This window comes from Tasmannia lanceolata, unplaced genomic scaffold, assembly GCF_043159265.1.
Source record: "Tasmannia lanceolata isolate RefF3 unplaced genomic scaffold, GAP_Taslan_0.1 ptg000002l, whole genome shotgun sequence".
Lineage (NCBI taxonomy): Eukaryota > Viridiplantae > Streptophyta > Magnoliopsida > Canellales > Winteraceae > Tasmannia > Tasmannia lanceolata.
The window spans coordinates 27587982-27611311 of NW_027518679.1; the positions used below are offsets into that span (position 1 = coordinate 27587982).

General features: G+C 37.8%; 1 protein-coding gene across 1 annotated transcript in view; it reads left to right on the plus strand.

Moving 5' to 3' along the window:
- The first annotated feature begins 2826 nt into the window (after positions 1-2826).
- LOC143851645 (uncharacterized) overlaps positions 2827-23330 on the plus strand; it is a 65037-nt gene continuing 44533 nt past the window's right edge. The window contains exons 1-8 of the mRNA XM_077361157.1: positions 2827-3106; positions 6751-6831; positions 12759-12858; positions 12942-13026; positions 13136-13185; positions 13282-13347; positions 15272-15351; positions 17021-17080. Of these exons, the coding sequence (XP_077217272.1) occupies positions 3062-3106; positions 6751-6831; positions 12759-12858; positions 12942-13026; positions 13136-13185; positions 13282-13347; positions 15272-15351; positions 17021-17080 (567 nt within the window). The 5' untranslated portion in view covers positions 2827-3061. The remainder of the gene's footprint in view (positions 3107-6750; positions 6832-12758; positions 12859-12941; positions 13027-13135; positions 13186-13281; positions 13348-15271; positions 15352-17020; positions 17081-23330) is intronic.

Sequence of the window (23330 nt, forward strand, 5' to 3'; positions counted from 1 at the left end):
TACGATTGAAGAGGTATCATTTAGTCAAATTAGAGCTTATAAAAATTAAGTTGATGGCCACTTTAATAGGATTAGCTTATAGTGAAAGCTTTAGCCTTTTATCAGCATATTTGTTGATTTCGTACGACGCTATTGGGAGTAATGTACACACGCTGCGCCACGTGATACATAATTTTGGTTATAAAACTTTAGTAAATAAAATTAAAATTGAATGGTGGTATGGTAACTGAGGTGGGAATAGAGTATGGAAACAAAAATGTAGCCTGATCCTGTGCAATTTGACAACTACTTGGCTTTGTTGTATTTTCTTTTTCTTGATTTTTTTGTTAAATTATCAAAATGACCCCTTCCTATGCCATGTGGCGTGTAAGGATTTGTTCGGTTTTGCACTTTGTTAGGTAACTGGTTTTCATAGTAGCACTCGTTAGAATCTAGAAGGCAATAAAACTTGTCAACGATTTCTACGCAATTGCTTAAAAGAAAAAAAATTAGGTAGATAACTTGAATACATTATGTTAGTCAACACAAGTCTCTTCTTAATATTTTGTAGTAGTAACTAAATTTCCAGTTCATACCAGTTGACATAATGAAACTTTGAAGTTGTTTGGTGCATTGACACGTAATTACTTAACCTCGAAAGGAATAGGGCTAGCGCAGTTGGGTTCGAAAGCGTTCGTCGACAATCTTGGAGATCGGATAGATCTGTAAATTTCCCCCCTTTATTTACAGAGAATTATAGAACTTGATCTACGGCACGAGCGAGGGGATGCATGAGCTCGATGAAGCATAGAATCATCATATGATTTGATTTACGCCACGAGCGAGAGGACACATGAGATCTATCAATCGCAAAATTCCATTATTGCATTCAACAAGAAAATGAGAAATAGAAGATATGGAACAAAGATTAGGACACTAATCTTCAAATTCCATAGTCATAAGAGAAAAATATGAAAGATAAAGAGAACAGCCAAGATCTATCTCAAAATTCTCTCTTAGGAGAATCTTTATCCAAAATTTTCAATTCCAAAACTTAGTACAAACGAGAGGAAAGAGGACTTATATAGGTAGCTCCTAATACAACATAAAATTCCTAAACTACTCCTAACAAAACGATGGATGTCCAAACTATCCCAAATCACAAAAAGACAACTAAAGTCATCTTTTAATTGGCTAATTACAAGAAAAATCACAAAGTAGCTACAAGACATCCTACACTAATGTGGTCCAAACATATAAGACTGATGATTCATGGGAAGATACTCCATTAAGGGCCTCTCTGGATACCTCTAAAAAATATTTACATATAATCCTATATGCAAATAATTTTAAAATTAAATATAGTTATTCATAAATAATAGTTATAATATTTTTAGAAAAATTCCCAAAGGCTATAGTGATATATGTTTAGTATATTCGTCAATATAATTTCACAATATTAGCATATTCAAGGTATTGGCATTTTATAATTTCCATGTAGATGTATAATATGTATTGTTAAAGCATGAAATTACCAAAAGGTCCTCCTATCCAATCCTTAATTATTTTTTGTGTAACAGCACTCATAAAAAGTTAAGTCAGGGAATTTGGCTGTAATATAGTATATTGCTATTTAAAATTTATAAATAAAAATATAATATTTTAAATATCTATAAAAATATTTTTTTATATTGAAATTGGCAATATATATATATATATATATATATATATATATATATATATATATATATATATATATATATATATATCCTGATAAAATGATAAAAACATTTGTATATCGAATTAGATTCATATCACTGTATAGCATTGGGACACATTGGTAACCTTGTGATTACGGTAAATCGTTTATTTTTTCCAGTCTTTTGTCTATGTTAATCATCTAATTTTCATCTATGTGATTTGTATGCTTTACATTAATCCCATTTCCATGTACAACATGGCATTTTTTGACCCTTTACATATCTATATATTTTGTATAAATTGTCCAGGCAAAATTGAAAAACTGTAAATGAAATTGAAATTCTGGAAAGCAATAAAACTAGCCAACAATTTTCCCACAAACGCTTACGAAAAGAATCTACGAAGTTAGCCAAAATAAATTGTGTTACTTAATACTGGCATGTATGTATGGCTACCATTAAATATATGTGAACCATTAAATAGAGTCGTTAGTCTAACTCATTCACTTATCCAAGACATGACTGCTGGAGTTTCAACGAATATGAAAAGCCATCATTCTCGATTTCTAGAATTCGAAACCATACACTGGATTAAAATCCAACATTGGGTACCTCTAAAATTTATCTACCTAGGCAGTGATAAATCTAACCACATATATCTAGATCGATCCCAACATGGGCAGTGCTTAGAGAGAGAGAGAGATAGAGAGGGAGGAGAGAGAGAGATGGGGGTCAATTTAAGATATTAAGGGGTCGATTTATCACTGCCCAATCTTTATTGTTGAGTGATGTATTTTGATATAATCCTATATTAAAATAAATTTAAAATTAATTGCAAATAATTAGAAAAATAATAATCCAATGACCCAATAATCTCCATCAAACCAACTCATTTTCTTACTTGGCAAAAAAGAAAAAGTGAGATGACAAATTCGCACCCCTTACAGGATAATTCGCACCATTGTCGGGTGAATTGACTAAAAAAAGCGTCTGCCGCATACGGCATACCCTCTTCTGACGCTTTTTCACGGTAAAAGGGGTTTGAATTATCCTAAAGGTGGTACGAATTTATCATCTTGGTTACACGTTTTTTACATACTCCAATACTTCTATATATATTTGGTCGATATTTCTACCGTCAGCGGGGGAAAGTACTCAGAAAAAACGAATACAGAGAGAGAGAGAGAGAGAGAGAAGAAAACGAGGGTTCTCTATTCCGTTAATGGAGATTGGGGTTTTCTATTCCCCAATAAAAAATCTCCCCCACTTTCCTCTATATTTCTTCCCAAATTCTTCTTCAATCCCCTCCTTAAATTCCTCCTCTTTCTTCCTCTTTCCAAATTTTCTCGCAAAATTTTCATCTCACTAGCAGTAAAACAGTGATGGGCGCACAAGGCAAAACCCTAGCATCTTCTAATTCCATGCAAGTAAGTCTTCTTCAATGTTTCTACAACCTTCCTATTATCTATTTCTTCATTCTTCATTTTTTGCCCTAGAATCAAACTAATCAGGGTTTTGTATTTCTCCTCTTGTTGATTTCGATTTTTCGAATTTTCAATGTTTTAGTAGAACTTTTGATTTCACTTTAACAAGGATTTCGAGTTTAATTGTTACTGGTTCATGTAAATTAGGGATCTTATCTTGTTTTGGTTAATCTTAATTTCATTTGAATTTGATTTAGGTAGTGAAGTTTTTTCATTTATTTTGACATGGTAGTTCACTAAACTAGGGCTTACTTGGACTGTGATTTCAATTTAACAAGGATTTCGAGTTCAATTATCACTTTTTCATGGAAATTAGGGATCAATTTTACATTTCATCGATTTATTCCTCCTTAAAGAGATATTGAGGAAATATTTAGCCCACGAGTTTGAAGAGATAATGAGGAAATCCCTTTTGGAGAGCCAAATAGGGATAGATACTCATTTCGACCTTTTCAGGTTATCTATCCAGGATATTGAGTACTTTTTACTTAATAATCTATTGAACGATTGTCGTGCTCTTCTAATTGGGATTTATATGAGCAATAAGTATAGTAAAACCATTAACCTAATCTCTATATGATGTTATATCAAACAAATGGAGTACACAATTTGTCGTCCTGGGTTTTGTAGCTCGATCTTCTTCAATTTTTACTTCGTTACTATGATGCTTATTATTTGAAGTAGTCTTCAACTTGGAAAAAAACCTTGGGCCATCTTGCTTTTTCTGGTGTGGATTGGACGATGTTAGAAGCAATTTTTTTTACTGTTGTGCCACTCCCATTTGTAAACCGTACGTTGTGGACATATTCTTTACGAAGAATGTAATAAAGTGTTTTTTAAGATCCAAATGTGGGTGTCATTAGAAACGAGGGATCATGGCTTTAAACTTCCACCGACACGTTTCGACTTCTATGGGGGCCAAAATTCAAAGCCCATATTGAAATCTGAAGTTTGATTCCTTGCATACACCCGCATAACCAAAAACCCCTGAATCGAGGAAATATTAATGCCCATTCCATTAATAAGATGAGTAAGTTGAAAAGTTTGAGAAATTTCATGTTCATCCGTTTTCAAAATTGTTTTAAACACGCGCGATAGTGCATGCCACTTGGTGTTTGATATTGTTAAACCATTATGGCTGTCTTGTTCATGTGACTGTTTTTAAGTGTGTAATTGTGCTTATTGTAGCATTTTTTAAAGTTTCATCTTAAATTTCTATCGTTTGCATGAACTCCCATCAATTTCCATGATTTTTAAAAGATTTCCATGGGCTTTCGTAAACTTCCATTACGTACTTCCACTTCCTTGAATTATTTTATATGCCGTGGCGTGTAAGGGATTCCGTGATTATAAAGTATTTGATCTTCATAACAGTGTAAAGTGTACCATTCTAAAAAAAAAGAGAGTGTAAAGCGATTGTATATCATTGGCAAAGTATCAAGATGAGACAGTTTTTGTTGGCAGCTCGTATATATTACTTTGACTGTGTGTGTTTGTGTGCTTTTATTTTTTTTTTGAACTGCAGACTTTGGCAGTGTTAGGGGTATTACTCTTTGTATATTTTGAAGCCTATTTTGTGAAGGGAGGCTCTTCTAATTCTTTATGTTATTAGATGGGTCAGGAGTTGGGAAGGCAAGATGAATCCATGGAAATTTGTGAACTTGATAGAAGAGATCTGGGCTTAGAGATTAGTTTTCATCATGTTCACGGGGAAGCAAATGAGTATGCAGATTTGCTTACAACAGCTGGAGTGTCTAGACCATCTTTGTTGATTGTAACTCTCTCTCTCATATAAAAAATGGTTTTGAAACTGCAATTGATAAGTTGATTCCCTGGGCTCATACATGGTGCATCATTTCAAAATTTATAATGTCCTAAAAAATATTAGACTTGACATGCGGTTTGAAACTTTGAAATAGTTCATCATGGTTAGGGGACATCATAATCACCATCACCATCAATGACATTGTTCTTTTCCATGCAATGTTCACATGCAACAGTATCCAATTCATGTCTTACTGAAAATGTGTCAATAAGTCATCCTGCTTTAGAATCCTAAATTATTTCTCGCTTTTCAAAATCAATACTAGTGACACTTGTGTAGTTGCTGTACCTTTTAAAGTTTGGGTCATTATGGAATTTACTAAACTAAAGCTCAATATGCCATACGGGTTTAACATAAAATTTAGTCAATTTAGTCATATTATCTGATGTGAGTCCAAGTCATGTTTTTATTGAGATGGTACTCTTGAAAGCCCTCATAAAACAATTCATTGGTGTTTTTGAATTGGTAGCCCCCAAAACATGTATGGTATTGAATGATAACTTTTATCAATTTAAGCTTTTTCATGAGCCTAAAGCCCACCCAATCTTTAACCTAAAAGATACTTGTCATCCCTTTGCCAACTCTTAAAACCCTTGGACATTAAGCTGCATATTCAAATCTAAATGGCACAGGATAAAAAATTGTTCCAATGATCTAAATACCCTTGTTTTAGATTCTTCTCATTGACAAAACACACTGAAAGTCAATTGTTATTGACAGCATTTTGGCTGAAACCAAAAGCTGCTTGATATGGTATTGTTCCATTTGCAGAATGTTATCCTACCAAATCACTAGGCTCAACACCTGAAGTCTTAAGAGTTGTTCTTTTGTGCCATCCTCCCTACCCAACACACATCTTAGACTCACTGAGTCACTGGATTCTTCTTTATTATCTCATTTTGATTTTTGAAGCATTAGCATGACCACCCTGTGCTTATTAATGAGCTTTTTTTTACAAGATGCACATCCATATAATTTTAACTTTCCATCCCCTGTATTCAAAAGCAGTATCTTCAATTCTTATTGATTCATTAATCCTTCTCATTCATGCCAATTTTCTTCAGACTCTTCCACATTTTCTGTATTATATTATAGTTTGACTGTAGACAATACTTTGTTTCCCTCTCCACTTTTTCTTTCCCCCACCTCTTTTATTGCACAACTTCATCTTTCCAGACTTCCCTACTCTCCGAATCTTTCTAACAAATCATTGGGCTTGATCATGTAACCATTGCATTTCTTTCTTGCACATTATGAGAGGAGATGATGAGGTAACTGATTCCCTTGCTCGAGCTTGTAAATAGAGCTATTTTAAGCGTGTGCCGCTTTATGCCTGTTTGGTAACTCTTTCCCCTTCTTTTATACTTACTATGGTGGAAAAGCCTTGCATTACTCTCGAGCTTTTCATCAATTTTAGGCAATTCCAGTGCCTTGGTTGCTTAACAAATGCGTTTGATCTATACAAATGTGTTTGATCGATTCTTAACTGCTTGATTTCATTGTTATGCTTGGTTACCTCTCAAATGATGGACATTTACACAAGTAATGGGGCATTACGTCAATACACGGGGCATTGTTTCTTATCCTATTGGCATTTCTTAATACAGTTGATGGCTGGTTTTAGATTTATGCTTTGTTTTTTTACTTTCCATTATTATGTTGGATTGCAAATACTTGTTTTTGACAGCTTTCTTGATACTATATGCATGTTCCATCCAATTCCTATTAAACATGGTTTGTCTAATTGACTCAAACTTTTCAGCGTGTCAAGGTCTACCGTTTGAATGATGGTGGGAAATGGGAGGATCGTGGAACTGGCCATGTTTCCGTTGATTATCTGGAGGTTCATTCTTTTTCTTTTTTCCATGATTTCGCTTTTACTCATCACCTGTTATATATATATATATATGTATATATATGAGGAAAATGATTGTGAGCTTGAAGGTCATATAGCTTATATGAGCTTGAGGGCCCAAACACATGGGTCCCACATTTTTTGTGGTGATCCAAGCCATTCATTTGCAAGGCCCCATCATAGATATGGTGTGTACCAAAAGTCAGCTCCATTGGATCATCCTAACCCCTCGAAAAGCGGAGGGCAAAAATGGGCAGATTTGTGGCAAACGGTGTCTGTCCATTTTGCCATCCACTTTTGGATGGGTTAGGATGATCCAATGGAGCTGATTTTTTGTACACACACTATCTATGTAAGGGCCTGTCAAATGAATGCTTTGGATCATCATAACAATGTGGGCCCACATGTATTTGGCCCTCAAGCTCATATAAGCTGTATGAGCTTCAAGCTCACAATCATTTTCCTCTCTCTCTCTCTCTCTATATATATATATATATATATATATATATATATATTACTTTGAGTAGGTATGGATGGTTTGTGAGCAGCTGCTCAGATAAGCTTATCTGAGCAGAGCTCACAAACCATAGGGGGGCCACATTTTTGGGGGGATCCAAAGCATTCATTTGGAAGGCCCTTCCATGGATAGGGTGTGTACCAAAAATCAGCCCTATAGGATCATCCTAACCCTGCCATTTGTGGAGGGGAAAAAGGGCAGAAACATGGACACACAGTGTCTGCACATTTTCCCCTCTACCTTTGATTGGGTTAGGATGATCCTATAGGGCTGATTTTTGGTACACACCCTACCATGGAAGGGCCTTCCTAATGAATGCTTTGGATACCCCAAAAAATGACCCCCCTACCCCCCCAATGGTTTGTGAGCTCTGCTCAGATAAGCTTATATATATATATATATATGAGCAATGATAGATACAAGGGAGCCCTTGCATAAAGAGCAGCAAAAGGGCTCTTCATTGGATCCACGTCATTTTCAGTTACAATTTACAATTGGTTGAAAAAGTAAAATCAGTTACATTTGATGACGTGGATCCAATCAAGAGCCCTTTTTTGGCTCTTTATGCAAGGGCTCCCTTGTATCTATCATTCCTTATATATATGAGAAAAGAGAAGGTACTTCCTGGAGTAGATAACTTATCTACTCCCTACCTTAAAATAAAAATAACAGTTGGGGCCACATTGTTTGGGTGATCCAAAGCATTCATTTGATGGGCCCTCACATAGATAGGGTGTGTCCAAAAATCAGCTCGATAGGATCATCCTAACCCTATGAACTGTGGAGGCAAAAATGGACGGTATAAACCTGCACAAATCTGTACATTTTTTGCCTCCACAGTTCATAGGGTTAGGATGATCCTATCGAGCTGATTTTTTGGGCACACCCTATCTATGTGAGGTCCATCAAATGAATGCTTTGGATCACCCAAACAATGTGGGCCCAACTGTTATTTTAAGGTAGGGAGTAGATAAGTTATCTACTCCAGGGAGTAGATAAGTTATCTACTCCAGGGAGTACCTTCTCCTCTCTCTCTCTCTCTGTATGTATATATATATATATATATATATATGTATATATATATATATACCTTCTCCTCTCTCTCTCTGTGTATATATATATATATATATATATATATATATGAGAACTTATATGGTGCCCGACCGTCAAAACCTAAAGGGCGGAGAGAGAGAACCATCTCTCCCTTGATTTTTAATCCAAGAGAAACCCCCTTTTTTGACTTTTCCTTGGTTCAGTTCTCAAGGCAGCAGGTTTTGTCTATATGCGCCCTATATGCGCCCTTTATGTTTTGACGGTCGGGCATCATATAAATTCTATATATATATATATATATATGAGAGAGAACATTTCCTACACACTTGTGTAGGTAAGTTACCTACACACTACCTTAAAATACAGTGGGGGCCCACATTGTTTGGGTGATCCAAACAATTCATTTGAATGGTCCTCACATAGATAGGGTGTCCACAAAAAATCAGATCCATAGGATCATCCCAACCCTACGATTTGTGGAGGTAAAATGGACGTGTATAAACCTTCACAAATTAGTCCATTTTTTGCCTCCATAGTTTGAATGGTTAGGATGATCCTATGGATCTGATTTTTTGTGGACACCCTATCTATGTGAGGACCATTCAAATGAATTGTTTGGATCACCCAAACAATGTGGGCCCCCACTGTATTTTAAGGTAGTGTGTAGGAAATGTTCTCTCATATATATATGAGGAAACTGTTGGTGAGCTTAAGCGCACCAACCTATGGTGCGCTTAAGCTCCCCAATCACATGTGGTGATCCAAACCATTCATTTGCAAGGCCTTATGATAGATAGGGGGTGTACCCAAAATCAGCTCCATAGGATCATCCTAACCCCTCCATTTGTGGAGGATATCTATGTAAGGGACTTTAAAATGAATGCTTTGGATCATCCTAACAAAGTGGCCCCCCATGTGATTGGGCGCTTAAGCTCACCATAAGTTTGGTGAGAACAGTTTCCTATATATATATATATATATATAAAGGGTTGCTGCGCTCGGTTGGGGCCATTGGGGGGGGGGTGATCCTAACCATTCATTTGGAAGGCCCCATCATGGATGGGGGGCCTACCAAAAATCCGCTCCATTGGATCACCAATGGGTGTCCATTTGTGGGGCCAAAAATGGACAGATACTGTTTGTCCACAAATTTGTTCATTTTTGACCCCACAAATGGACATTTGTCCACAAATCTGTCCATTTTGACCCCACAAATAGACACCCTAAGGTGATCCAATGGAGCTGATTTTTGGTGGACACCCTACCTAGACCTGGCAAACGGGTGGGTCGGGCCGGGTCAACCCGCGGGTGATGCGGGTGCGGGTCCACAGGTCGCGTGAGGAAATGACCCGCATTTTTGCGGGTCAGAATTTAGGTGACCCGCGCGGGTGGGAATGGTCAACCCGCGGGTCACCCGCAAATATGGGGATTGTAATAATTCTCCTGATTTGACCGCATCTGTTTTTTCCGTAATTGTCATAATTTTTTATATTTTATTGGTATTTTTTTCGTAATTTTACAACTTTATAACCATTTCTAGGTAATTTTTCATTTAAAACTTTATAACTTTAGCTATTTTACTTTTTTTGTGTAATGATTACTTTTTTTTGTTTGCTAGCAACATTTGCCATGTGCGCATCTTTGCACCACGATGGCCACATGCCGAGAAGTTGCCATAGGAGAAGTTTGGTAGCAAATTCTTATAAATTAAAAAACAGAAGGAAATGTTATTAACACTACTGTTTTCTTATGAGCGCACTCTCACTTTATTAAAAGTATGGTATGGCCCACACCATAGGATGATCCAAACCGTCCATTAGATGGGCCATAGCCTAAATAGGTTATGCTCCAAAAATCATTTCCATAGGATGATCCTAACCCTCCAATCTGAATGTTAGAGGGTTGATCCTAACCCTCTATAGATCGGAGGGTTAGAATCAACCAATGGAAATAATTTTGGGGCATAACCTATTTAGGCTATGGCCCATCTAATGGACGGTTTGGATAATCTTATGGTGCGGGCCATACCGTACTTTTTATAAAGTGAGGAGTTCCCTCATAAAAAACAGTAGTGTTGATAACATTAAAAAAAAAAAAAAAAAAAAACGGTAAAAATGCGTGTGCCCGCAGGTTGACCCGACCCGACCCGTGTTTTTGCGGGTTGGGTCATCCGCGGGTTAGTTTTGACGGGTCACTAAAACTTAGACCCGTGCCCGCAAATTTGCGGGTGGGTCGGGTCGACCCGCGGGCACGGGTCGCTTTTGCCAGGTCTAACCACACCCATGAAAGGGCCCATCAAATGAATGCTTTGGATCCCACCAAAAATGTGGGCCACCCCTGTTTCTGTGCTCGAGCCCAGCTAAGATTAGCTGCGCTCAAGTGCAGCAACTCTACTCTCATATATATATATATATGGGAAAAGTGAGCGTACTCGGTCGAGTAGATAAGCTTATCTAATTGGTCGGCTAAAACCAGTGGGGGCTCACATTGTTTGGGTGATCCAAACCATTCATTTGAAAGGCCCTTTCCTACATAGGGTGTCCACAAAAAATCAGATCCATAGGATCATCCTAACCCATCCAAATGTGGAGGGAAAACTGGACACACATTTTGTCCACAAATCTGCCCATTTTCCCCTCCACTCTTTGATGGGTTAGGATGATCCTATGGGGCTGATTTTTTGTGGACACCCTATCTAGGTAAGGACCTTTCAAATGAATGGTTTGAATCACCCAAAAAATGTGGACCCCCCATTGTTTTTCACCGAGCGAGTAGATAAGATTATCTACTTGACTGAATACGCTCACTTTTTAGGTAAATGGTTTGAGATCTATATATATATATATATATATATGAGGAAAAGGATTGTACGCTCGAGCGTACCAAGCTTATGCTACGCTCGAGTGCCCAATCACATATGGGCCCACTTTGTTAGGATGATCCAAAGCATTCATTTGAAAGGCCCTTACATAGATGGGGTGTGTACCAAAAATCAGCTCCATAGGATCATCCTAACCCATCCATTTGTGGAGGGCAAAATGGACAGACCACAAATCTGCCCATTTTTGCCCTCCACTTTTGGAGGGGTTAGGATGATTCAATGGAGCTGATTTTTGGTACACACCCTATCTATGATAGGGCCTTGCAAATGAATGCTTTGGATCACCACAAAAAATGTGGGACCCATGTGATTGGGGCACTCGAGCGTACCATAAGCTTGGTACGCTCGAGCGTACTGTCCTTTTCCTCTATATATATATATATATATATATATATATATATATATATATATAGAGAGAGAGAGAGAGAGAGAGAGAGAGAGCTGTTGGTGAGCTTAAGCGCACCATTTTTTTGGTGCGCTTAAGTTGTTATAACGCCTCCCATTGGTGCGCTTAAGCGGGACCCAAACATTTAAATGAATGGGAGGCATTATAACAACTTCAGCACACCAAAAAAATGGTGAGCTTAAGCGCACCAACAGTTTTCTCATATATATATATATATATATATATATATATATATATATATATATATATATATATATATATATATATATATATTACTTTGAGTAGGTTCTGTGAAATCATGCAATCAATTCTTTTATAAAGCCTTGCGGATCACTATCAATATCTCTAATAATTTTTAATCTTCCCCCCTGAATATTTGTTCTAATGTTACTATATAATCATAAAATTTGCATATGATATTTGTTCGTTTTTCCCCGTGATGTCATATCTGTTCTTATTCTCACTTTTTTTGGGGGAGTGACCGGCCTTGGGTTACGAAACTCATGGTTTCCCTTGGAATGTCCATGAATTTCTTGTTCACGCTCACACTTCCTGCTACTTCTAGCAGCCAAGTCAGACCCCAGGATGCCTTTATGTTGTGCTGGGGACCAGCAGATGCGATGCCTGCCTGGGGTCGACGCTTTAAACTCTCTTGGAGCATTACTGGCTTTTTTATTTGTAATATAATGATTGGAAACTATTTTGCTATCTTGCTTTCTGATATTTGTTTACAAATTTGAAAAGGATGGAATGGAAGACAGTATACTGTCCTATCTCACAGAACTATTTACTGTTTCCCTGAAAATGAGGAATTTATGCTGTTTCTGGGTCTTTAGGGTCCAAATACATTACCCGCTGGCTTACGTGGTTTAAATTTTTAAACCATCTCCAAGAACTACCCGAGTTTTGTACAACGTGGAAACTTTTCTCCTCTCATGCTTTCTGATATTTTTTACAAAATTATGATGAATTAAAAACTGTATGAATTGTTCTCTCATCTTGCAAAGCTATTTATTGTTTCCAGTATTTTGATCTGGATATAAATGTTTGATTTGCAGAGATCGGAAGATCTTGGTTTATTTGTCATTGATGAGGAAGATAATGCCACATTACTCGTGCACCCTATCTCTTCTGATGAGATCTATCGAAAGCAAGAAGGTTCGTTTGTGGTTAAGCATCTATGTGATTCTTTAGTTACCTTCACCTTGACTAGTTTGGAGTAATTCTTGATTTGCTTTCAGACACTATCATTTCTTGGCGAGATACAGAGTTTTCTACAGAATTAGCTCTTAGCTTTCAGGAGCCTACGGGTTGCTCTTATATATGGTAATCTTATCGTCGTATATTTCTATGTTCTTTGCATGAGCATATTGTAACTTTGGCTAGTTCATGTGATTATATTATTTCTTCCATATTTTTTTGTGGTGTTCCATAGGGACAACATCTGTAACGTCCAGAGAAACCTGCATTTTAATACTATGAGTAGTAAGTATATGTGGTTGTGGTTCTTGTGTATTAGTATCTACCTTTTGTTCAGTGTGATTTATTTATAAAATCATGTACGTTTGCCTTATTCTATAGGTCTGGAGAATGGACCCCGTCCAACGGCAGAGACTCAGGAGACATCCGGGACATCACAAGTGAATGGTACTTCTCTCCTTGCTTGGATTTCCATATTTGTTCCTGTACTTGCTATAACAGAGCTATGGGGCTTAGTAGATGATTTTTCCTTTTACATGCATTCTTAGTCATGTAATGGCAACTTGATACTGAGGTGCTGACCTCTCTCGTTGTCTCTCTCCCTCGCCGGTGTATATCCAAATGACATATATATTAGCCTTCCTACTGCCCTTTTTTGCTCCTTTTGGTGTCATTTGTGTAGAAATGATTGAATGGAGTGTATTACATATCCATTTGACTAATCAATTGAAGTATATTCTATAGAAATACTCCGCTAGATAGCTGTAAGCCTGTACGGGTACTTCGGCAGTTTAGAAGAATCTTTGCAACACAGATGCCTGGACTTTGTCTGTTGGGCTTGGCCTAAATTTTCTGTTTTTTAATAATAATACACCTCCTGTTAGGAATGCAGTGGTTTAATAGGGAAGGTTGATAAATGTAATTCTCTCTCTGGAGTAGTGTAAATGTAACATTATATTATGTGATTCAGAAAGTAAAACAAAACAAGAAGTCAAAGAAATGTCTCGCCATCAAAAGTGTTACATGGGTACTTTGCCTGTTTGGAAGAATCTTTGCAACACAGATACTGGTGTTTTGCCTGTTGGGCTTGACCTAAGTTTTCTTTCTTTCTTTTTCTTTTTTCTTTTTTGATAATACACCTGATGTTTGTGATGGCAATGGCGTAATAGGGAAGTCTACAAAGTAGCCATGGACTTGGCAACCACGATTCAACACTGTATTTCTGATTACTTAAACAGACCATATGCATGTTCAAGCTATGATATTAGTTGCATTTTTCCTGTGCCTATGAGATACTCACTTATGCCTTTGTAAAATTGTTTGAGTGCATGTGTACTACTCCAAAACCATGTCCCCTTTTCCCGTACTAATCTGTGTAATTGTCCATGCAACTCAACGCACGGGATACTACTACAGACTTCCTTCTGTTGCTTTTGTTTTTGTTTGTAATGTTATTTCGTCTTTTATAGATGAGTTGCTTATGCATCCAAATTGTTTTTTTTTCTTTTGTTGTTTATAATTACCATTGGAGATATATATATATATATATATATATATATATATATATATAGAGGAAAAGGATTGTACGCTCGAGTGTACCTAACCTTAGGTACGCTCGAGTGCCTAATCACATGGGTCCCACATTTGTTTTGGTCATATAAACCATTCATTTGCAAGGCCCCATCATAGATAGGGTGCATACCAAAAATCAGCTCCATAGGATCATCCTAACCCATGCATTTGTGGAGGTCAAAATGGACAGATACTGTTTGTCCACAAATCTGCCCATTTTGCCCTCCAATTTTGGAGGGGTTAGGATGATTCAATGGTGCTGATTTTTGGTACACATCCTATCTATGACGGGGCCTTGCAAATGAATGGTTCAGATGACCAAAACAAATGTGGGACCCATGTGATTTGGCACTCGAGCGTACCTAAGGTTAGGTACACTCGAGCGTACAATCCTTTTCCTCATATATATATATATATATATATATATATATATATATATATATTTGAATGATTGCATTATTATAAAAAGAAAGGAAAACAAGAAAAACAGCAGACCACTCATGGCCAAATTGAGCACAGCATGGAGCCAAAAAAAGCCAAAAAAAAAAAAAAAAAAAAAAAGGCCCACAGAAACCAGGGATTACCTGAAAAAGGGAACACATCTCAAACTACAAGAGATATCATTTTTTGTAGTCCAAGTTATGTTTTGAGCTACCATTGTTTATACACAGGTCATATTATTTATAGTAACTGGCATGTCTGTTTTTTCATTTTGCTACCATTATGCTTTGGATAATATTGTGTATGGATGTTATGTGTATCACTGAATTTATAAACCATTCTTATGTTATTTCTGCAGATGAGGCATTTCATAGCATTACCAGCGATTTGAGAGAGTTCCCTTCTATTGAGCTGTCCACACTCCCTTTGATTTTAAAGGTGCTAATGAACCTCTCTAATTCTTCTTCTTCTTCTTGTTTTTTTTTTTGGGTTGATTTCTTTGACCTAGCTCTTCTTTTCCATTGCCACACATGAGGTGTTTGTTTATTTTTTTAAACTTCTATCATGTTTGGCCATTGCATCTAGCAAATGCTTGTTTCTCTTTAATATTTTTACTTGATACATCCGTGTTATTATACTCCTTGATGGTCTTTTTGTTCTTAGTACTTCTTGTGCTCCAAGTTGTCATATGAAAGTAGGCTCCTCATTCATAAGCTACGCTAACAAAACTGATTCAAGCCTATGGATCGTATGGGATATAATCAAGGAATAGTTGTGCATCAGTATTTTCATCAAACTCTGCCACTTCTACTCCTTTATGATATCTACCTTTTTTTACAGACATCTACCTTTTTTTACCTATAAAAAAGGTAGATGTCATAGAAGAGTATTTTGATTAGTCCGTGTGAGATTTGTTAAGATAAAATTGATTGATCTTGCCAACGCTTGACGGAGAGAAAAATTAAAGGGTAGGACTACCACCAATCACTTTTTCCGAAAGATGAAAGATCAGTTAAAGTACAAATATTTACCAAGAATACCGACAAAAGATCGAATTTTAACGTTAAGGAGGCTGATGAGATCTGGAAGTAATATTGTGAATAAAAAATCTTAACTCTATTTGGAACTTTGCGAGATGTTGAGAACCCTATTTTGAGAGGAAAGTATGTAGCCATCTCTATTATTCTCCTTCTAGCCAAAGGAATTTTATCAGAGCAGGAGAAGGTACTTTTCCCTTATTTGCCATATGACCAGACGCTGCTTCATATGATGCCAAAAATCTCATATTGTCTCAATTTATCTCTTTCTACCACTGGAAAAAAATGATTGCATTGTCTCTTTATACGCCCTATGAAACAAAAATAGTAACCTGCTTGCGTTTCTTGATACAACTTCGTGAGAACCTTGCTCAGTACTTTTCAACAATAATAAAGAGGTAAGGAGCTAAAATATCCCTCGGCGGAGGCCCCTCGTCGATTTTAAGAAGCTTTTTGGTTATATGTTAATTCATATAGAAAACCAAATATTGGAAATAGTGTTCAGTGTTCTTATTCAAATTTCTAAAGGATCCATAAAGTCATTCCTGCCTTTAACAAAAGCACTTTGTTCCGGAGGGATAATTATTTGGATATGAAACAATGCACATTTTGCCTTGTTTCGTCCGAAATGAAGGAAACTGACTGGTACAGAACAAATTCCCGGCTGGGTTGTTTTGTTCCCATCTTGTGTACTGGTTTTGGAACTGGTGCGAGTTGTTTCAAATGAATTTCACAACTATGGCGACAACAACCGCATTGATTCCAACTAGTTTCTGTAATTTCAAAACTGTGGCCACGATACTCGAATTGATTCCAACAAGTTTCTGTTTCTCTCTGTGCGTAATGGAATTCCTGGGGAGTTGATAGTTTTCAAAAGCAAATCCTGACATTTTTCTTCTTGTCCCTTGGAATGGGACGTAATTTTGTCACGTCTGCATATATTACTTGGCTTTACTGCATCCTAGTTATATTGATTGGTCATTAGAAAAGATTCATCCTATTTATTTTGTTTTTCCTTGTACCTTTTGGAGACATGGTTATGTGCTAAAAAACTTCTGATGTGGATGCAGACTGTCGTGGAGAGTGGTGTTGCGGATCAGATGCGTGTGGTGGAGCTTATATTACAAGATGTATGCTTTTATAAAGTTTACAAGCTTGATTTGAAAAAACATGCTTCTTGCTCTGGACAATTGTATGATAGTATTTATCGAAAAAATCTAATGAACGATGAGTATATTTGCTTAACATTGTTCCTATGTTGTGATATTTTCTGTGAGAATGATTGCCTTTTGATGTATCATTTGTACATTATGGCTCTTTCACTAGTACATGTTAGTTAGTTATATATGTTAAAAGAGAAGTGTAAAGTGTCCAGTTTTAGGTATTGCTATTAAAAAAAACAATCAAATGTGGGCGTATCTGGAAATCTGGGAGTTAAATTCCAGAATGTTTGTCTGTAAACAGTCTTTTTCGTGATACTACTTAATTGATAAAGGTTGAGATGCATTGAATTCAGAAAAATATCAGAAAGAAGGCATTTAACTTATTTGGGATATTGTCTTTCTCTTCTTTTTATAATTGGAAATTTGGATAAGATATGGGCATCTTATCCCAGTGTCAGGTTTTCCTTACATGCTCGTTGTCAATAGGATGTTATTAGGGTAGAGCATAATTTGGCTAGCAAAGCAGTAGGGATGGGATATGGATGCTATGACCCTTTTTTCTTTGTAGAGCTGGTTGATGCTATTAATTTTTTTTTTGACGTAGATCATATTCACTTTTGATATGATTAAGGATATGTACGATGGAGCAGCAACTAGTGTTAGAACTACGGATGGCATGTCTAGTGAGTTTCCCATAACAATAGGACTACACCAAGGATCATCTCTAAGCCCTTATCTTTTTACTCTAGTTATGGGGAACTTACGGAGGATATCCAGGACGAGGTGCCGTGGTGTATGTTATTTGCAGATGACATAGTATTAATTGACGAAACCAAAGCAGGAGCTAATGCTAAGTTAGAGTTATGGAGAACTACTTTGGAATCCAAAGGTTTTAGCCTGAGCAGGACTAAGATAGAGTATATGGAGGGCAACTTTAATAATGTAAGGAGGCGGGGCGAGGATGTAGTAAATATGACTGGACAAGAGGTACCTAAGAGGGATATCTTTTGCTATCTTGGTTCAATCCTACACAAGGAAGGGAAGATTGAAGAGGATGTTAACCACGGAATAAGAGTAGGTTGGTTGAAATGGAAGCATGCTTCAGGAGCTCTGTGCGACCATAAAATACCTACCAAGTTGAAGGGAAAGTTTTATAAGACAGCTGTGAGGCTAGCCATGTTGTACGGTTCAGAATGTTGGGCCACAAAAAAGCATCATGTGCATAAGATGAGTGTAGCGGAGATGCGAATGCTTAAATGGATGTGCGGGCACACAAGGTTAGATCGAATTAAAAATGAAGACATCCGTAAAAAGGTGGGGGTGGCACCAATTGAGGAGAAGATGAGAGAGCATCGCTTAAGATGGTTTGGGCATATCCAACGTAGGCCTTTGGATGCTCCAGTGAGAAGAAGTGACTCGTGCCAAGTTGATGAAGTAAAAAGAGGTACGGCAGACCGAAAACAACTTGGGTAGAAACAGTAAGGAAAGACTTGAGGGTTAGGAACATAACAGAGAACATGACCTTGGACAGGAGAGAATGGAAGAAAATGATCCATGTAGATGAACCCAACTAGTGTCGGGATTAGACTTAGTCAATTTGAGCCGGGTAGATCCTTTCACCTTCTTTATGAAATTTTTCTAAAGGATTTATTAGCCGACCCCAACTAGTTTGGGGACAAAGGCTTAGTTGAGTTGAGTTGAGCATATTCATTTTTATAGTAATTTTTTGTGGTAATTGTTTCTTAGCATTTGTATGCACATATATAGCACATTCATAATTTGTATTTTACTTCGGTGCCATCCCTTGGAAACATTTAATGTTTATTGTTTATATATTTCAGGGGAAACTATGGAATAAATATATTTAAGAGCTCTCTGTTTTCTATGAGCTGTAGTGCTTGGCACAAACACATGATATCAGCATGATACAGACTATGCATGCATGGTATTATTCTGATGGGATATTTTAACCATTCGAATGCTGGACTGCAAATGGCTGCAAAAGTTCTTTTATCCGATGTCTACGATTGTATAATCACCGTGCTTTTTTGTTTGGACATCCCCATAGTGGGCCCCGTTGGATCAGCATTCTAAGATCTGAATCATATTGATCTAATTGTGAGTGGGATGTAGGACCGGGAAGAGAAATAGAAGAAAGGGAAGATAAATAGAAGAAAGAGGAGAAGGAGAGGAAAAGAAGAGAAGAAGAATTGGGGAAGAAGAGAATAGAAGATAAAGAGGTGAAGAAGTTTTGAGGGAGAAAAAGAGAGGAAATTAGAGGGGAGAATCTCAATCAATATTCTGTTCATCAAAAAATGAAAATCTCTACTACATAAGGGTTTATAGGCAACTAAATAAAATTCCATGAAAAATAATCAAATTTCCTAATTCTAAATAACATGGAAAATAAAAGCCCTAAAACTAAAAGATGGAAATAAAAATCCTAGAAAGTAAATAACATGGAAATAAATCCCTAACGTGGGCCTACAATCGGCATCATTCTCCCCCTCTTGAAAACCACTCGCCCTCGAGTTATAGTCTGCCTGGATCAAATATGTAGATGATCAACTCGAGTAGTAGGTGTCAGAATCCATTGGAGGCACTCCTGATGTCTAATAATCGCCACATCTGTGAGAATAGTATGAAATGCCGGCGGAGCGATAGTGATGAAATCACCCATGTAGAATAATAAGAACACAAACCACTCTAAAGAAGTAAACTAATTGGGAAGATAGCAGCATACTCCTCCTGAATCAGCAAGATAACTATGGGCAGTACTTATCCATAACCAGCCTCAATAAGGTCATCGTTTGCTGGTATCTCATCTGGCTTAATGAAATCAACAATAAAGTCATCTGCTGGAACCATATTTGGTTCAATGATGTCAGGCCGACAATTCTCCTGATGATTATCATGTGCACTGAAATCCTCTGTCTCAACCTCCACAATCATCTCGATCGGAGCTCCTATTGTAGAATCAATACTGTCATTGTGCTCATGTAATGATATGGAATCGGCATCCTCGGTTGACTGCATGTGCTCTCCATGCTCTGGCAATGCCTCATCAATCACTAGACATTGGCTCTATATCTGTTATCTCTGATTCTGTATTTGCCATCATGGAATCTGTATCCGACATAATCTCGGGCTCAACAATTATAATGTTATCATCCAATGTCAGCTGGATCATCATGCGGCTCCTCAGCAGTGTTAGCAAATTCCTTCTCTCCTTCTTGAGAGCTAACATCATCGATAGGTGATAAGGGAGAAGTAGCGAAGTGGCTATGCAAATCCCACTCATGTATGCGATGCTCTAGATATCTGTTTGCTGCTTCATTCTCGGCTTCTTGTTAACATCTAGCTACAACTTCTCGTTTACGATGAGCTGCTTCATTCTCGGCTTCTTGTAACCACCTCTGCTCGCATAAGCTCTCATAAACTCATAACAAACCTCCTCCCATCGCCGGAATGGAGGTCTGCCTAAGTTACGGTTCTGCGTCACAATGTGTGTCAAGAATAACTGGGCTTGTCATCTCGCAGTTTCTTTAACTCAGTAGATGGGCGCTCTGTGATCATAGCCATATTACTCATAATAAGCATCTAGAGCATTGATCCACTTTAGGCAAGCATCCTCATAATAGCTATAGTGAGTGTAGCCTTGCAAATATCGATCGCCGTACCCATCAAAATGTGGAACAAATAGTTGAGCCATTTGGATCGGTGTCGAAAAATGAAATCAACCGTCTGATCTTTCTGTCACATCGAAAGAAATACAATGCTTTTCACGGATTGTTGATCGGATGTCTCAAAGCTGCTGATCGGATGATGGAACGTGATCGACGACTGAGATTTCTCCTGAAACTGGGCTTATAGTTGCTGTCTGTTGCTGAAAACTAGATGGATGTGTTATGCTGGTTGCATGGAACAACTTCTGTGTTGGAGCGGAAATAGCCCGGAAGAAGAGAGAAAAACTAAAGGAGAGAGGCGAGAGAAAGTGTAGAGAGAAAGAGGGTGATAAGAGAGGAGAAAACTAGTTACATGACTGACATCACGTGACAGAGTATCTCACGTTACTCACTTTAATGAAAGCTAAGAAAGGGGGGTTGTCCAAGGGAAGAAAGAGGGGTTGGGGGGTTACATATTAATAAAGACTTAGAAAATAAAACAAACTCTCAGTTTCTTGTCTGTCACGACGGGAGAGAGTTTTTTCTTCGGGTTGGACTCCTGGCCGGGGATTGCAGCGGCAACGTGCGGGGGGCGGGGGTGGCGCACGGAGGATTAGAAGGGCGGCGGCGGGATCGGAAGCTCCGGCGGCAACAATGTGGTGCTCCGACGATGCGAATACAACACCCCCCCTTTCTTTTTTTCTTTTGATTGGAGAAGGGAATTAGGGTTTGGAACGGAACTTGATGAAGGTGGTTTCTGGGTGGATCAAGCGGCCAAGATGAATGTCAGTTCTAGGGGTTGTATAGGACTAGGGTGAAGACAAATATTTGTGGCTGGTTGTGGTTGTATTTTGGGACAAGTTTTGGGGTAGGGGTGACTTGGCTGTAAAAAGAAGGGTTTGTGGAGGTGGTTTGGAAGGGCTGATGTGGTGGGTTTGTACGATTACAGTTTAGGGTTATGTTTCAGGGAGATGGGGCTGGGTTGAACATGATAGGTGGTCTGATTTTTTTGGTGTTGAGGCTGCGAACGAGAAGGCTAGTGAAGGCTGAAAATTACGGTGGAGATGTTGGGTTCTGTGATAAGGGACGGGTTCTAGGGAAAAAAAAACAGGGTTGTAGGGATTCCAGGGGATGTTTTGGGCTGTGATAAGTGGGATGAAAGTGGGTCTTTTGGGTTAGGGTTTCAAGAGGGATTAAGGGACTGTTATTGGGACTGATTTTGGATGGGTTGGTTGAATTTTCCTAGGGTTGCGTGGAGATGGGCTGAGAATTACCTGGAATTGTGGCGAGTCCGCTTCTTTGTAACTTGCACAAATTGGAGGGAACTTGCATGTATCTTGGATCCTTTGCTCTGATACCAAATTGATGTAGGACCGGGATGAGAAATAGAAGAAATGGAAGATAAATAGAAGAAAGAGGAGAAGAAGAGGAGAAGAGGAGAATAGGAGAAGAATAGAAGAGAAAGAGGAGAAGAGAGGGAGAAGAAGAGAGGGGATTAGAGACGAGAATCTCAATCAATATTCAATTCATCAAAAACTGAAAATCTCTACTACATAAGGCCTATTTATAGGCAACTGAAATAAAATGCCATGGAAAATAATCAAATTCCCTAATTCTAAATAACATGGAAAATAAAAGCCTTAGAACTAAAACATGGAAATAAAAATCCTTGAAAGTAAATAACATGGAAATAAATCCCTAACGTAGGCCTACAATCTGCATCAAGTAGGGCTAATAACACTACATGGATGCAATGTATCTGTGTCCATTTGCACACATCTCTTAGAGACAAAGGAGATGATCTACATCAAGAGCTTTCATTTGAGGAGGCTTAATTCCCTGTACTTGATCACGTAGCTAAATTTCATTTTTCTGCAGATCAATACATGCCCTGTTTAGATGCAAGGAACCAACATCTAAATCATTATATCTCAAGATGGATAAACCTAATGTTGTGAAGAACCAATGGCCTCATCAAATTCTTATTTTTGTTCTCAAATTTGTACCCCTTAATGCATATAAAAAAGAGAGAAAGAATCCTTATCCTCTGTGTATCCATCCATCTAACGTTAGGTTGCCATTCCCGGTCCTGGATACCAAAATGTAACCTGTATAGATTCGATAAAATGGAAGCAAAGAAGTGCGGCCATCATGTACATATCCAGCCATTACCCTGCAAAGATCAAAGGCCCTTGTACTTCAAGGTTCAGTAATTTTTGTAGACCAAGATCAAGATCCATATCCCCGTGCAGATCCAATTCAGGATTAATGTAAACAGTTTCTCTTCTTTGTAATCCTTTTCTGTCCTAAAATCTCAAATTATTTTTGATTTTTGCCTTCCGCTTCCCCCTTCATCTCCCACGCACAAGTCCTTTAGTGGGTGGCAAAGTTTTGTCGAGAGAGACTTTCAAGCTTTGTGTGGGCACCTTGATTATTTATGACTTGATAATTTCACTCCCATCTAAACTCAACCTCATTCACTTGAAATCTTCAATCCGAGATGCACAATCTCATCCAAGCCTGATTCGAGTCGACCAGCCCCCCAAAAGCGT